This window comes from Equus caballus, chromosome 6 (assembly GCF_041296265.1).
Source record: "Equus caballus isolate H_3958 breed thoroughbred chromosome 6, TB-T2T, whole genome shotgun sequence".
NCBI lineage: Eukaryota > Metazoa > Chordata > Mammalia > Perissodactyla > Equidae > Equus > Equus caballus.
The window spans coordinates 48,991,791-49,007,047 of NC_091689.1; the positions used below are offsets into that span (position 1 = coordinate 48,991,791).

At 37.0% G+C, this 15,257-nt stretch overlaps 1 protein-coding gene across 1 annotated transcript in view; it reads left to right on the forward strand.

Moving 5' to 3' along the window:
• KLRG1 (killer cell lectin like receptor G1) overlaps positions 1-14,853 on the forward strand; it is a 42,560-nt gene extending 27,707 nt beyond the window's left edge. The window contains exons 4-7 of the mRNA XM_023643107.2: positions 23-124; positions 2,132-2,301; positions 13,218-13,318; positions 13,671-14,853. Coding sequence (XP_023498875.1) covers positions 23-124; positions 2,132-2,301; positions 13,218-13,318; positions 13,671-13,782 — 485 coding nt within the window. The 3' untranslated portion in view covers positions 13,783-14,853. The remainder of the gene's footprint in view (positions 1-22; positions 125-2,131; positions 2,302-13,217; positions 13,319-13,670) is intronic.
• Positions 14,854-15,257: the final 404 nt, after the last annotated feature.

A 15,257-nucleotide genomic window follows, 5' to 3' on the forward strand; every position in this document is an offset into this window, starting at 1 on the left:
GCTTTGAATTCTGTTCTTGCAGCTTCTTCCAGGTCCCTTCTCTCTTGCCATGTGGCAGTAGCTTTTGGGCTTCTGAGTGCCCTTCTGGCAAGTTTGCTGCTATTCCAGTGGACTCTGTGCCAGGGTAAGTGCTAACTGAAACCAAGATTTGTGTTATGAAAGCAACATAACATAACAGAAAATTTGAAAAATGAAAAATAATTCCAGCAAAATAAGTCACCACTTGTACACAATAACATTTCCTGGGTATAGTCTCCTAGTCTTTGGGTCCATGCATTTGTGTAAGTATTTATTCTTTTAACAGAATTTCAATCCAGTCCTCTAAAATCTGCCTTGCCTTTCTTTTTCTTCTTACTAAGGTTGGGTCTAGTTCTGATCATAATATGCTTATGATTTTGTATATTACTTTTTAATTTTATGTTGCATCATAAACATTTTTCCACTGGCTGGGTAATGTCACAGTTGTGTGGAAAAAGCACAAATGGATAAGGGGCCAACTTTATAGCTTGATCTCCAGAACCCTATATTGGTCACATGCCATGCCTTCCCATAGAAGGCCTAATCTTTCCATTAAAAAGGACTATGTTCCCCATTTTTAAATTCCTAAATCTAGAATAGATATATAACCTATTCTGCAATTATATATCTACACATGTGCTCATTTGATATAATGGCTCATACTTGGCCATTGTGGAATTGTGCTTATGGTGAGTTTATACAAATATGTTTCATGGAAGTAGAAAATCAATAGAATAATGGAATCTTGGTGGAAATTACCTCGAAAGCTTATTCCATTCCCTTTCATTTTCACAGAACTCTAATCTGACCATTTCAAAGGAATGAGAATGTTCTTAAAAGAACTCAGTGAGGAGAATTGTATCATTTTTCACTTTAGCATCTGATACCCTTCTCTGTCAGAAACTCTTTTTTTTTTTATATTTGAGTAAATTCTTTTTGCTGAAGTATGTCTTTTATCCAATTTCCAATGATGATAGACAATCATATTTGTGATTATAAAAAAAAGAATGACCTTTCATTCTAGTTAAGTTTGCGCTTTTTAGTTTCTGTTTTTTTCTTCTACACTATTATGGGGTGTCAGGTTGAGGTTGGGGTTTCTGAAAGATTCTGCCTTATTTAAGCAATGTACATTATGTAGTTACATTATCTATACCCTGAGCCTATATGGACAGTACGCTGATACATATCATGCAAATGCACAATTATTTTATCTGATATGTATACCACATGTGCATAAAGATCTCTAGCACAAGTAATGTGCTCTCTCCACAGTCCCCAGCAAGACTGTACACATTTCCTTCCCTGCTCCTTCAGTCATAGTCATATCGTTGTCTAGTGAAATGTACAGTAGTAGTGATGGAGTTGGACTTTGTGAGGGCATTTAATTTGAGGCCATGCATTAGTGAGGGTTCAGAATGAATCCCCCAAGATGTACTACTCTGGCATGCAGATTATTTTGAGCTGAAAATAATTGAGGCCCAAAAGTCTTAGGAAGAAACTTTGCCCTTCCTGCTAACTGCCTAAAAGAATTCAGATAGTGGACCTGTTCCAGGAAGGGAGATATCACCATAGATAACTATAGTTTAATATGAACTAGGTGTGGTAGACAGGGAGGAACCTGGCAAGGCCTGTTTGATCCAAGTCCTCTCTGTGTCCCATTGTTTTTGGATGGCCCAGGAAACATTTGTTTACTGAACATTTACCCCTTTCATTCTTCCTGTGAATTGCCTTCCCTTCCAAATCCACCTTCTCATTAGTCTCGAATGATATATATACTTCATTTTGCCTGACTGTCTTTGGAATCTCTCATGTTAATGTGGATTTCCTGTACATATGTAATTAAATTTGATTTTCTGCTGTTAATCTGCCTTATGTCATTTTAATTTGGCCAGCCAAAAGAACCAAGAAAGGAAAGGGGTAATTTTTCCCTTCCTGATACATTGTTGTGCATTTCTCTAAACTTAATCTGAGGTCATGCATTAATAGGCATTCAGAATGAACGCTAGGTAGGGCAGGGAAGACACTGGGATGGCCGTATTCCGTTTTATCTCCCATTTCATCTCCAAGAATGAGTGGTCCATAAAGATGTGAACCAGGTCCTTTTCCTTTCTAGGTTCCAAGTACTCCACTTGTGCCCACTGTCCTAGCTGCCCAGACCTCTGGATTAGGTATGGTGACCACTGTTATTACTTCTCAGTGGAGACAAAGAACTGGACTTCTAGTCTGAAATTCTGCTTAGGCAAAGACTCACATCTCCTCATGTTTACAGACAAGCAGGAAATGGTAAAGGCAAACATTTAGAAAATGTAGCTTGTTTTGTTGGTGAATACTGTGCAAATGTGTCATGCATCTTGTTTTGAGGAGCAAAAGGAATATTCTTCCCTTTCCCTCTCCTTCTCTCTCCTCTTTCTTTCCCTTCTTTTCTCCCCCTCTACCCCTGCCTTCTTCCCTCTCTTTCCCCACTCCTTATCTGTTCCCTGCCTCACCCCAGCAACCCACAGTTATAGAAACCTAGATGTTTGCATAGGCATATATGTGTGTATATGTGTGTGCTGGAGATAGAAGGATGTGAGTATTACAGAGAGGAATTAAGACCAGAAATGCAGGTCTAATTAAAAGATATATTAGATCCAGAAACATACGTGTCCAACAACAAAGAAGCAGCTGATTCTTATGCAAGAGCCAGTGGACTTGGGAGGGAAGGGAAGAGAGATAGCATGGTGACAAAGAGACCATGCAAGGGCTTAAATGCCTCTTTTAACATTTTTACTTCATTCATTGGAATCCAGTAAGTCCCAGGCTAGGAAACGTTTGCGGTGGAGGATGGGGCATGAGGAGAAAGCAGTTTCAAAAAGTTGAGCAAGAAGGAAGGAAACTGTGTGTGTGTGTGTGTGTGTGCGTGCATGTGTGATCTTAAACTCCTTGCAGAGCTAAGCTGGTGGGCTCCACTTCCCACAGGACTCTGTTCCTTCCTGTCCACCCGGCAGTCTCCTGGAGGAGAGCTCTTTATTAATCCTAGAGCATCTCAAGTTAATGCAAGGAATTGACATCCTGAGGTAACCTGGTACAAAAATCAATCCAGTTCTAACTTGTCAATGTAAACAACATATACAAAGAAAATAAGATATCCTAGTTAGGTTTTTAGTGCTAATTTCATGCTAATTTTTATGTTTTGATATTGCTTTCTGTAATTTTTTTTTTGGGTAGAATCAAATCACAGAAAACACTTTATTAAGAATTCAACTATATTAACATTCCTTGGGGAATTTTAGAGATGTAATTATTCTAAAGCAGTTGGGGAGAACATATAGAACCTAAATTTTATGTTTTCCTATTTTAAGAAAAGATGAAAGCATCTCAATTCTTGTTTTCTGACAAAGGAATACTCAATCCTTTAAAATTTTGCATAGACTCTAACTCTAAATCAGTCCACCTCTGTGGCTTACTTTTCCTTATTCCTTCCCTAAAGTAGGTGCAGAATGCTTTGGGGTTTGTCATTAGACATATAAAATCTTGGTTTTATGACATCTGTTAATTATAACCTTACTTTCTGGACCTTTTTGCTGCAACTCGTATTCACACTCTGATATAGCTGCATCTGAGGACTTGAGCTGACTGAAGTCAATAGCAGAAGTGAGCAAAGAGCTTGAAGCATTGCTGGGCAAATACTGATAAACAGAGTAGTGAGTCATAATGCAAGACGCTGCTGCCGAGGATTGTGGTGTAGCAGCTACTATAAATTACACAGTGTGATCATGAGATGAGGAGGAAAAGGGCTAAGACACAGAATATCTGGGAGTTGGGGATATTTGTGTTTCTCTGAGGTCTCCCAGAGGAATGTAGTAGTATTAGAGATATTTTTCCTTTCCTTTCTTTTCTTCACTTTCCCTGAATCCTGCCTCTATTGCTGAGTAAGCTGCACAGAGTTAGATTGGCTACATTTCCAAAACTGGTTTATTTCCTCTTAAGGTCCGTTAACTCAAGTCAGGACTGGAAAGGGTAGAATATCCCTGATGGATTTAATAGTGACCACAGATAAGTTTTGCTTCTGACATTCCTGTGGAATCTTGCTTGGTTCTCTGGCCTAATTCTTTTTCTTCTCCTCAGCCTTTGTCAGATTCTGGAGAACCAGCTTGACTTATATCTGATCTGCTGATCCTTCTTGTACTGGTGGTGTTATTTTTTTGTTCTCAAGGCAAGATTTATAACCTATTTGAAGATATGCTTGATATTCCTAGTATCATCCTTAGGTTTGAATAGCTACCAAAAGAGTATATGGATCTATTAAAACAAGTTTTTCAAACTGGCATTCTACTGGTGGAGAATACTGCTAGGAAGTTAAGTTGGTATATGCTAGAGGCTACAAGGCTAAAGAAGTATACCTCTCATGCTGTTAAATAGTCTTCTTTCAGTAAGATACATATATATAATCGACCTCTATCTTTGATCAGTTATAGCAAAGTACGTAATAACAATCTACCCCTAAGAATCTAAGAATAGAAACTACCATGTATTGAGAACCTGCTGTGTGCCAGGTATTTTATGTATATTATTCTTAATCTTAACAGCATATCTATAATGTAGAACTCCACATCCCCATTTCACTAAGGAGTGAGTAAAATTCAGAAGAGATAATGAGCAAGTTCAAGGCTACAGATCTGTCAGAGCCAGTCTTTCTTTTTCAGAGCCAGATTTTAAAATCTACTTCAGCCCACCTTTTAAAGTCACTTACAGAAATATTGTATTTGACGAGCTTCCAGGATCTATCTTGTGGATGCTGAAAAATGAGATAACTTTTCCTATTAATTGTCTTCTGGTGGCTTTTCTTTTCTATAGATGTTTTAAAAATTATTTGAATTTGAAATCTGGAAGGTTCATTATATGGCTGTTGGGATTTAAATATATTTAAAATAGCTAGATGCTCACTTATCTCTTTTTCTATCTTGGACTTCAAGATTTATTTTATTTTTGAGAAAATAAAAACAAAATTGAAATTGAATTGCTCTGTTATTTCCTCATTTTTCTCTTTACATTATTGCATCCGCCCTTTGTTATTCTTTTTGCTCTTTGAATTTATCTTTAGGTCTTTATATATATTCAAATTCTTAGCATTTGTTTCTTATAGTTGTTAGTGTGTTATTCTAAAATCTATGTTGACTAGAGAATTTCCTGTAGAAATACTTTGGTTTCCCTCAATCTATCCTGATGCTCTTCACCCCACAGTATCTTTCTTCTTTATTATCATAATTTGAGATTATATCATCAGACTCTATTGTTTTAACAACCACTCATTAAACTATAACCATCTTCCCTATTAGAGTTTATGACTGGGATTGTCCCTGTGTTCTCTCTGAACTTTTGATATTGGCTTTTCTTGTATTTAGGGCTTACATCTAATTATATCTGAAATTTCCTTCTTTGGATACTGCAATGCAAATGCTATGGTAACTGTCACTTTTCCCCATATTTTACAGTAGAATCAGGTAATGGAAAGGGCTTAGTTTCTTTTAGACATTCATGAATTTGTTTTTACTACATTGCTTACTAGCTATGTGAACTTCAGCAATTTTCTTAACCTCTTTGACTCTCAATTTCCCCCCGTACAAAGGGGAAAAAAACTTCCCAGAATTGTTATGAATATTAAATGAAAAAATCTATCTGGAAGTTCCTTTGACATAGTAGGAATCACTTAATTTTAGTTTTTCTTCTTTTCCACTTGAACTAATTCTCCTTGTTGCTCAGAATACAGCTCAAAGTCAAAATAACTTTTGTTTTTCTCTTCTGTCTCCTAAGACATGAAATTTCAGTAAAATATGTATCACAGAGAAATTTGACTTGCTGAATTTAGTATTTCTCTTATAGGAAATCTGAAGTGGTATGTCAGAAGATTGAAAGAAATGTCTGGAAACACAGGGTAGATGGTAGGAGAATTATTTTACTCTGGAGGTCTTTGTAGTCTGGTAATATGTCTTTTGTCATCCTTCCTTCATAAGCAGATCAAGCAACCAATGTGACTTTCACACCAAAGTGTTGGTGTAGGATGTAGGTTAGGATATCTCTCACTATCTTTTTTTTTTTTTTAACTTTAAAAAAATTGAGGTAAAATCTTCATAACATAAAGTTTACCATTTTAACCATTTTCCAGTGTACAATTGACATTAAGTATATTCACATTATTGTGAGATCATCACCAGTATTCATCTCTAGAAATTTTTCATCATTCCAAACTGAAGCTCTGTATCCATTAAAAAACAACTCCCCTTCTCTCTTCCTGCCAGCCCCTGGTGACCACTGTTCTGCCTTTTGTCTCTCTGAATTTGACTATTATGTCCTTTTGCATCTGGCTTATTTCACTTAGCATATTTTCAAGATTCATCGGTGCTATAGCATGTATCAGAATTTCATTCCTTTTTATGGCTGAATAATATTCCATTATATGGATATACTGCATTTTGTTTATCCATTCACCTGTTGGTGGGAAATTTTTCACTGTCTTTTAAAGACAGTGCTCTAGTTTACAGAGCAAGTCTTATTTGCTTTTAGTATTGTACACATACACAGAATTATAGGGAAAATTTGTATCAATATTAAATTGTAGTAATTTGTAGCCTATCAAATTTCCCTTTGAAATCTCTTAATGTATGTGCACGTTCTTATATGATAGTAATCAATGTTTACATGCTACAGGATATCTGAAAAGTTTGGAAACACAGGATAAACTTATTTTTAAACAGTATGTTAGATACATTTTCAACTAATATACTCAATGTGTTTTTATTAAACCTCCAGAAATATTTTCAGGTGAAATACCTTTAAATTTAAAGCTATGGATTCCAATTGATTTTAGACTTCATGGGTGCTCTGTAATGTACTTTTTTCAAATTAATAACTGCATTCATTGGTTTAAACTTCACCTGAAAAGGTGTCTGGAGATTGAAGAAAAACATATTAATGATATGATTTGAAAATATAACAGACATACTATTTAAAAATACATTTATCCGGGGCCAGCCTGGTGGCATAGTGGTTAAGTTCATGTGCTCTGCTTTGACGGCCCAGGGTTTGTGGGTTTGGATACCAGGTGTGGACCTACACACTGCTCATCAAGCCATGCAGTGGCAGCACGCCACATATAAAATAGAAGAAGATTGGCACAGATGTTAGCTCAGGGGCAATCTTCCTCAAGCAAAAGAAAAGAAAAAAAGACATTTATCTTAAGTTTTTAGGCTTTTAGGACAGCCTGTCTTTATGTGCTGCTTTTATCACATAGTATTATTTTATTCCTGTTTTTTCCAAACATTAAATTATTCTAGATACTTATTTTTAAAAATTCTGTATTATCCTATTATTGCTTAACTACTTTTATATTCTTCGACAAAATTTACTTATTTCCAATTTATATTCAGCTATAGCCATATTTATATGAAAATGAAAATATTTAACCAGTTTAGTAGCTTTGACATATTACTAGTTTTTCTCCATATAGATTGAACTAACTTAGATGTATGTCATAAGCCATGTTGATTTTGGAAGTCATGGAATATTTTCTATGCCTTAATAATATTTTAATTACAATTTAAAAATATTACCTGCAAAAGCACGTGTGTGTGTGCGTGTGTGTGCGCGCGCGCATGTGTGTAAGGTATAAATATTGCCCTAAAGGAAAAGGAAAGAAAAAATGTACCTGATTTCATTTGTTTGTTTTCTATCTTCATCTTGCTTTTAAATTTTGCATTTTCTTTTCTCTAAAATGCAACCAAACATTACAAACTCTAAAGTGACATAACACCTAAATGCTCTATTTAACACCCTTTTCGGAGGACAGGAGTTTTGAGTTAATGCCTTTTCTTCTTCCTTCTACTTTTGTGCTGCTCTACAGACACAGACACACACACTCACACACACACTGTCCATGTGTACATAGAACATAGGTAATTGCATCTGATTTTAAAGGCTTCTTTCAAGTGGGAAGATTTTCAAGTGAAAGTGACATAGTGAACATTTTCACTATCCAGCTCCCCCAGTGAGTAGTAAACTGGCCTGATCATGTCACTTAGAATTGTATGGGTCTTGGGTGTAGTAAAAAAGTGCAGGAGTGGAGTTTGTAAGTGGGCATTATCTAATCCCAGCTCTTCGGACTCTAACTGAGGTTTCTGAGCAAGTCTTTACCCATTTCTGTACTTTATTAGCTGTCATTCCTCTCCTTGAAATGAAAGAAAGAATGAAATGGACTGTTTTGCTTACAATTTCCGTGGAGAAATGAGGAAAAACTCATTTCTTCCTCATTTAAATAATCCTTTTAAGTAAGTTGGTTAAGAAATACATGAAAGATTTCAAGCTATTTTGAATTAGGGTGTCATTTCATCTATCTTACCCTACCTTTTCTCTTCAGTCTACCTCCCTACCTCCACCCTACACAATGAAGTACTCGATGTGGGTAAAGTGAAAAATGCAGAGAGTTTGTGTTCAAAAGGTTTTAGCCTCTTGCAGCATAAGACTTGACTCTACGTTCTTTAATTCTATAAATATTATTGAACACCATTTCATATATTTTTCCAGGTGCTGGGGATACAGTAGTAAGCAAGAGTTCTTGCTATTATGGTGCTTGCATTTTAGTCAGAGGAGAGACAGACAACAAAGAAGTAAACAAGTAAATATGGTGATATGTGCTTTGAAGAAAATGAAGCAGTATGCTATAATAGTGAATGTAGATATTTTAGATTGGCCAATTAAGGAATGCCTCTCTGAGGAGGTAGCATTTGAGTTGAGGCCTAGACCTGAACGGCAGCACATGTGAAAATCTAGGGGGAGCCTGGAACCTAGTAAGTGAATAAATGGTTGGCAGGCACTAGATCATGTAAGACCTTGTAATAAATAAGGATTTTAGATTTTATTCTGTGTGAAAAGGGAAACCACTAGAGAGCATTAATCAGGGGCACAGTGTGATCTTATTTATTACTAGCAGGGGAAAACTTGATAAAATGCAAAAGTTTAGCACTGGGAGAGAAAACTTGGATGTTTATTCACTAAGGAGCCTTGGGTAAGCCCTTTCACCCATGTGGACATGTTTTCTCATCTACAAAGATGAGGATGATAATATTTTCCTACCTTCCAGGGTTGTCAGGAATTTTACAACTGGAAAAAAATCCTAGAGAATATCTGAGCTAAATCCTCATAAGGAAACTGAGGGTCAGCCAGATTAAGCCGTTTGTTTGTCCTCAGATAGCAGGGACAGAGCGAGTGGTGGACTCCAGTATATTGTTTTTGTTTTGCTGTCCTGAATGCCCTACTGCATATCCGGCATTTCAAATGAAATTAAGAATGAATACAAAGGGATTGTGTAAGCCTTAAAGTACCATACAAATGTAAGGCATAATTGTTTTTAATTGTTTTCTGGATACTCTACCTGAGAGAACAAAGCTATCACAGGAGATAGAATTTTGGGGAAGGATGTGTTGCCAAACAAGTTGTACTGATTTTTCAAATGCTTCATCTAGAAGCTACGACAACCACGTGTCCTCAGTGGAAACTAGGATTGGAATGCAATCCAGGATTGGAATCCAATTTCAAATGAAATCCAAGAGAAAATATAAGTTATCTGATCATGGGAAATAGCACAAAAGACTTGTTCTGTCTCTTATGAACTGTATGTTTGTGTCTTTCCAAAATTCATATGTTGAAACCCTAATCCTCAGTGTGATGGCATTTGGATGTGGGGCCTTTGGAAAATAATTAGATCATGAGGGTGGGGCCCTCATGATGGGCTTAGTGCCCTTAGAAGAAGCGACCTGAGAGAGCTTGCCTCTCTCTGCTTTCTGCCTTGTGAAGATATGAGAAGACAGCCATATGCAAACCAGGAAGGAGGATCTTACCAGACACCAGATCTGCTGGCACCTTGATCTTGGACTTCCCAGTCTCCAGAACTGTGAGAGATAAATGTCCATTGTTTAAGTCACCCAGCCTATGGTAATGTGATATAGCACCGTGAACTGACCAAGACAACCTCCTTTAGTGTCTTTACTGGGAGTGCAAAGAGGCTTTATGCTTCTCTTGACTTTAGAAGAGAAACTCTTTATCCATTCCAGTGAAAGTCTCCAAGTAGGTAAAGGGAACTAGTCCAGAGATACCGTTAAGAGCACAGTTCTTGAATTCTTACTCTTTAGCACCCATCTTCCTGGAGTGGAATAAAAACAATGTCGTCAAAATGGAACATCTGATGGTATCATAATAATTATAGAGCATTGAAATTTCACTGCTTTTTTAGTAGTTCCTGGATAAAAGAGAGTATTTTATTCCAAAGGTATTTAATGAATTAAACTGTCATTAGAAAATATCGATATGTTTAAATGAACAAAAATGTATAACTTTGCAGCAAAATTAGGAAGTTTAAAAATATTTTTTCCTGAAACTTGAAGAAGAAAAATAATTGTCTTTGATTTTCAAAAACTTCTAAAGGAGGTTTTTCAGATAGCCTGAAGGTAATCCAGGCGTACTCTGCCACCTTGGGTCTCCCTTTTCTAGCAAAATGCCCAGGTTTTAGGATATCTGACCGTGGGTATAACGAGAAATAGACATCATTATGCATTCATCAGCCTGTTCTGGGGCACTATGAGGACTCTCCCCGATACACAGGCCCAACTTAGTAACTAATTCTGGGATCCAACATTATAATATTTGTTTAAGCTGTCATCCTGGCCTGCTTTATCAAAGGGAATGTACAGTCTTTTAGCTTGCTGAATGTGCCAATAAACATCCTAGAAGTCTCACAATTTCTTCAGGGCTAGTGTAAGTGCAGTTTAGAAAGAGAGCTGAGTTACAGAGGGATGGGTTATCACAGTGGAGGACATGCTGGGGCATTGGGTTCTGGTCCAAGGCCTACCACTAAATTACTGAGAAGTAGTGTGTCACTGCCCTTCTTTGAGCTTCTGTTCCTCCAAAGGATAGAAGTTTACAGAGACAGGAGAGAGATCGAAGCAAGTTCATTGAATTTGAGAATGTGATGCTCTGTGTGATGACCACTGCCAGATGAAATGGCAGATTACCTCAAAGCACCAGCACAGGAAGGAGGCTTAAAACAAATGATTAGTCAGGAAATATGTGATCACGGGAACAAGTTAGGGGCTTTTTTTTTTTAACATTTGTTAGATCAAGCTCTAACACAGAGAAAAGCAAACGAACCAAGCAACCAAGCAAAAACACTACAAAACAAGATTCCTGGGAACAAAAGGGAAGGAACAATTTGAGTGCTTTCTTATTAGTTTTCCATTTTCCTTCACAAGGTATTTGAGGTGATTCAGGGAATTGGATAAGAAGAAATAGAGTAAAGAGAAGATGCCAGGCAATTATCTCATTAATTATACTGTAGGGGAGGAAGACATTTCCTCTACCCGCTCTGGGTCCTTCTGACTGGACAACGAATTAAATTCACATAGGACAGAATAACAGGAGAAAATTAAACAAAGCTTTATAACATATATACATGGGAGAGGCTCAGGCAAACTGAGCAACTCAGCCAACTGGCCGAGGCTGCCTGTTTAAGTATCTTTACCTAAGAGACAAGGAGGAGATTTGGGGTAATGATTTGGGGCTTCAAAAGGGTACGAAGGCAAGCCACATGGAAATGGAAAAGCAAATGTTTGGTAAATAGAACTTTGATAAGAGTGGGCTTCGCAAGTGTCCTCCCAGTCTACCGGAACCCAAAGTTATCTATGGTGATGGCCTGCCCTGGAGACAGGCCTTTATTTTAAATTTGTTTTAGGCAGTTAGGGGGGAAAGGTCGAATGTTCTTGCTGAGTCTGAGCCTTTATTGTCTTCAGCTTGAAATAATCCGCATACCACAGTGGCGCATCTTGGGGCAGCATGCCCTGGACCCCATCAATACATACAGTATTTGTTGGACACACAGAGACATCAGTTATCAGTGCCCATGAATGCTACTTCACACATCTATACTTGCCCACCGCATATAACCCAGAGGATTTGGTATCTGTTAAAACACATATGAATACCTTTGAATATTCATTCATACTCTAAAACAGATAAAAACATTGAGCATTTTAGTTTATATGTAATGGTCTTCCATCTATTTTTTGCTTTTCAGACTTACAATTTTGTCCTTCCTGTTCACAAATAAACACAATACTTGTCAACATTAACATCACATCAAAACTTCAACATCACAGTGAAACTCTCTGTAACAAAAGCCGTTTTCAAATTCAAGGTGGTAGTTCATTTATTGAGAAATATATTCATTGCATTAACAGCAAATTCTACAACAAAATTAATCTTCTGGGATTTATCCTTTATGTTATTTCATTTGTAGAGGCAATATCCTTAGGAAATAAAACTCCTTCATTTGAATGTCAGACTCTACAGAGCAAAGAATCTTTTATCTCCGTTCTAGGAGTAGCATGGATATAACCAAGTTAACTTTACCTTAAGCTTGTTTCCTTAAGAACTGTTTTTTTTCCTTGTCATATGCAAGATTGACGAGGACTTGGAAAATGAGAGTTTAGTGGGAAAAAACCAAGTATGTTTCCACAGGCTTAATAATAATTTACATGTTTATGATAATGAGAAACCTGATTACTTCTGCAGCGGTATTTAACTTTTTTCTTTCAAAGTTATTGCTCCATCCAGTCAAGGAGGAAGTTGCAATGAAAGGTAGAGGTGTTATATTTATATTATCTGTCGTGTTCCAAGAATGCAGTTGTAGCCATAAAGTTCAATTCTAGGAAGTGTTCCACTCTGCAATCAACAAAGCTTTAGAATTGGAATTTAAAAGAGAGATTAGTTATTTGGAGTAAGTGGTTGTTTTAGTCAGCTCAGACTGCTCTAACAAAGTACCGTAGACTGGGTGGCTTATACCACAGACATTTCTGTCTTACAGTTCTGGAGGCTGGGAAGTCCAAGAGCTATATTAGCTTCTTATAAGGACACTAATCCCTTATTAGTGAGGGCTCCACCCTCATGACCTCATCTAAACCAGACTACCTCCTAAAGGCCCCACCTCTAAATACCATCGCATTGGGGGTTAGAACTTTAGCATACGAGTTTCAGGGGCACACAAACACGCATTCCATAATAATGGTGATGAGAGAGGGTGTAAAAGAATAATTGTTTGACCATGACACTGAGTCTTTTCTTTGATTTTCTGCATCTTGCTTACTTTTTTTCATCATCTTCGATCTTTCCCTTAGAACCTGCTCAAAAGTTTCCTCAATGAGAAATTTTACTGGATTGGTCTGAGGAACAATTCTGGCTGGAGGTGGGAAGATGGATCAACTCTAAACTTCTCAAGGTAAGGGGCTTCAAAGGAGTGCAAAAAAAAAAAAAAAAAACAGAGAGAGAGAGAAAAGGGAAATAAAAGTTATGTGGCTGGGGAAATATATAAAGGATAGCAGATGGAGCAGAGAGGAAAGGAAATTGGGAACAAAGAAGGAAATGAACAGTGGATAAGGGCAAAAAAACAAAAAAGGCATTTTACAGAGAGGCTAATTAGCAATTTTTATTGTTCTGTTGTTTTGGGAGCTGAGAGTAGTGGGGCCTGAATAGGGAGAAAGAATTTGCTCATTTTTTATTCCTTCATGCTTTATAATTCCTTTACTCTGCGTGTCACCTTAAGTGATTGATTTTTGTCTGATTTCTTACAGGATTCTTTCAAACAGCTTGGTACAGAAGTGTGGTGCCATCAGCGGAAATGGTCTCCAAGCCTCTAGCTGCGAAGCTCCTTTACATTGGGTCTGTAAGAAGGTCAGACTTTGACAGATGGTCAGATCTGTCATATGACTCCCTTAAAAGGGGGAGCTGGCCTCTGGGTGTTGGGATAGCCATGAGTATATATATATATATATAGTGAATGCTGAACCTTTGAGGATATGGCATTAGATGCAAGATTAAATGCAGCTTCCCCAGGGTTGATGGTTTATTGGTGGACTTTGAGAGTATTTAGATATTATCTTAACAATTTAAAAACCAGATCTAGGCAAATTTGTGAAATAGATAAAGTTTTTTTTAGTATTTTTCACTCTAGTGACTAATGCTGCTTCCTTCATCCTCACCCCCACCATCTCAGTCAAAAATATACCTTTTATATGCTATATTCTGAGCTGATCTAATGAAATCTGTGCAAATATATACTATTGCTAATGTAGCAGAGGGTTTTTATGTGCATTAATGGGTTGACATGTTACTTTTCTCTGATAATATATTTTTATCCTAACAGTGGCCCTTTGCAGATAAAGCATTATTCTAAAGAATAATGCTAATGGTGAGAAAATAAATTATGAAAGTAGATGAGAGCAGGGTGATGCTGTCTGGTCTTCAGCTCTTCACACTTACTTAAGACCTGGCCTTGACTGAATTTAGTTTTTCTGAATATGCGTAGATGTGGTTGAATGAAACAATGTGTGACTATATTTTTTCCATGTTGTGAACATGTGATTTGCATGTTGATTTTACAACAGTGGTCTCTTTGACAAGGCATTTTTGTAGAGGAAAATTTACGGAAGCAGTTTATGTGGTTGATTCTCAAATTATTTTAGGCACTAATGCCTCAAAAATGAGAAAAACTTATTATTTTTCTTTAGTAGGATTTGGACATAGATAAGGAGGGAAGATGTTGTTTAAACATATTGGAGGGAGTAATGAAAGGGACCATACTTCTTACTGTTGTTGACGCTGGATTGTAGTCTGTTTACTTGTCTTTCTCTTTCGTAGTTTTTAAGGACGTGGACTGTGTCTTATCCACCATTGTATCTCAGACACCTAAAATAGTGTTTGTATCAATGAATATTAAATAAATGAATGGATTAATAAAAAGTAAGAATTTAAAAATTCTTATTCCAATTGTTTCGTTACCCCACAAGTTAATTAAAGGAATTAAGGGCAAGAAACACAGTATATCCTAATCCTCCCTAATCCTACCCTTATGAGCATTCAGTGGCTGATGCTCAAAAGACAAAGGGCCAGCTTAATCTAGATAGAATGTTCATAGGAGAAAGTAGTGGAAACAAAATCCCATCTCCTTATGATCTCCTACCTTTGGTCCTGGGGCTGAGGGATGTCTCTTGGATGTGATGACGGTGACTCCCTTGATTAGGTTAAGGATGTTGTGATAGTGATTCCACTTGTGCCATGGCTTGGCTGCTCCAGGGTGTACAATCTCATTTACTTATTCAAAAAGAAACAAATGAGTACAGTAGTCTCCTAAATTCTCCCCTAACAGTCGGGATGTGTGC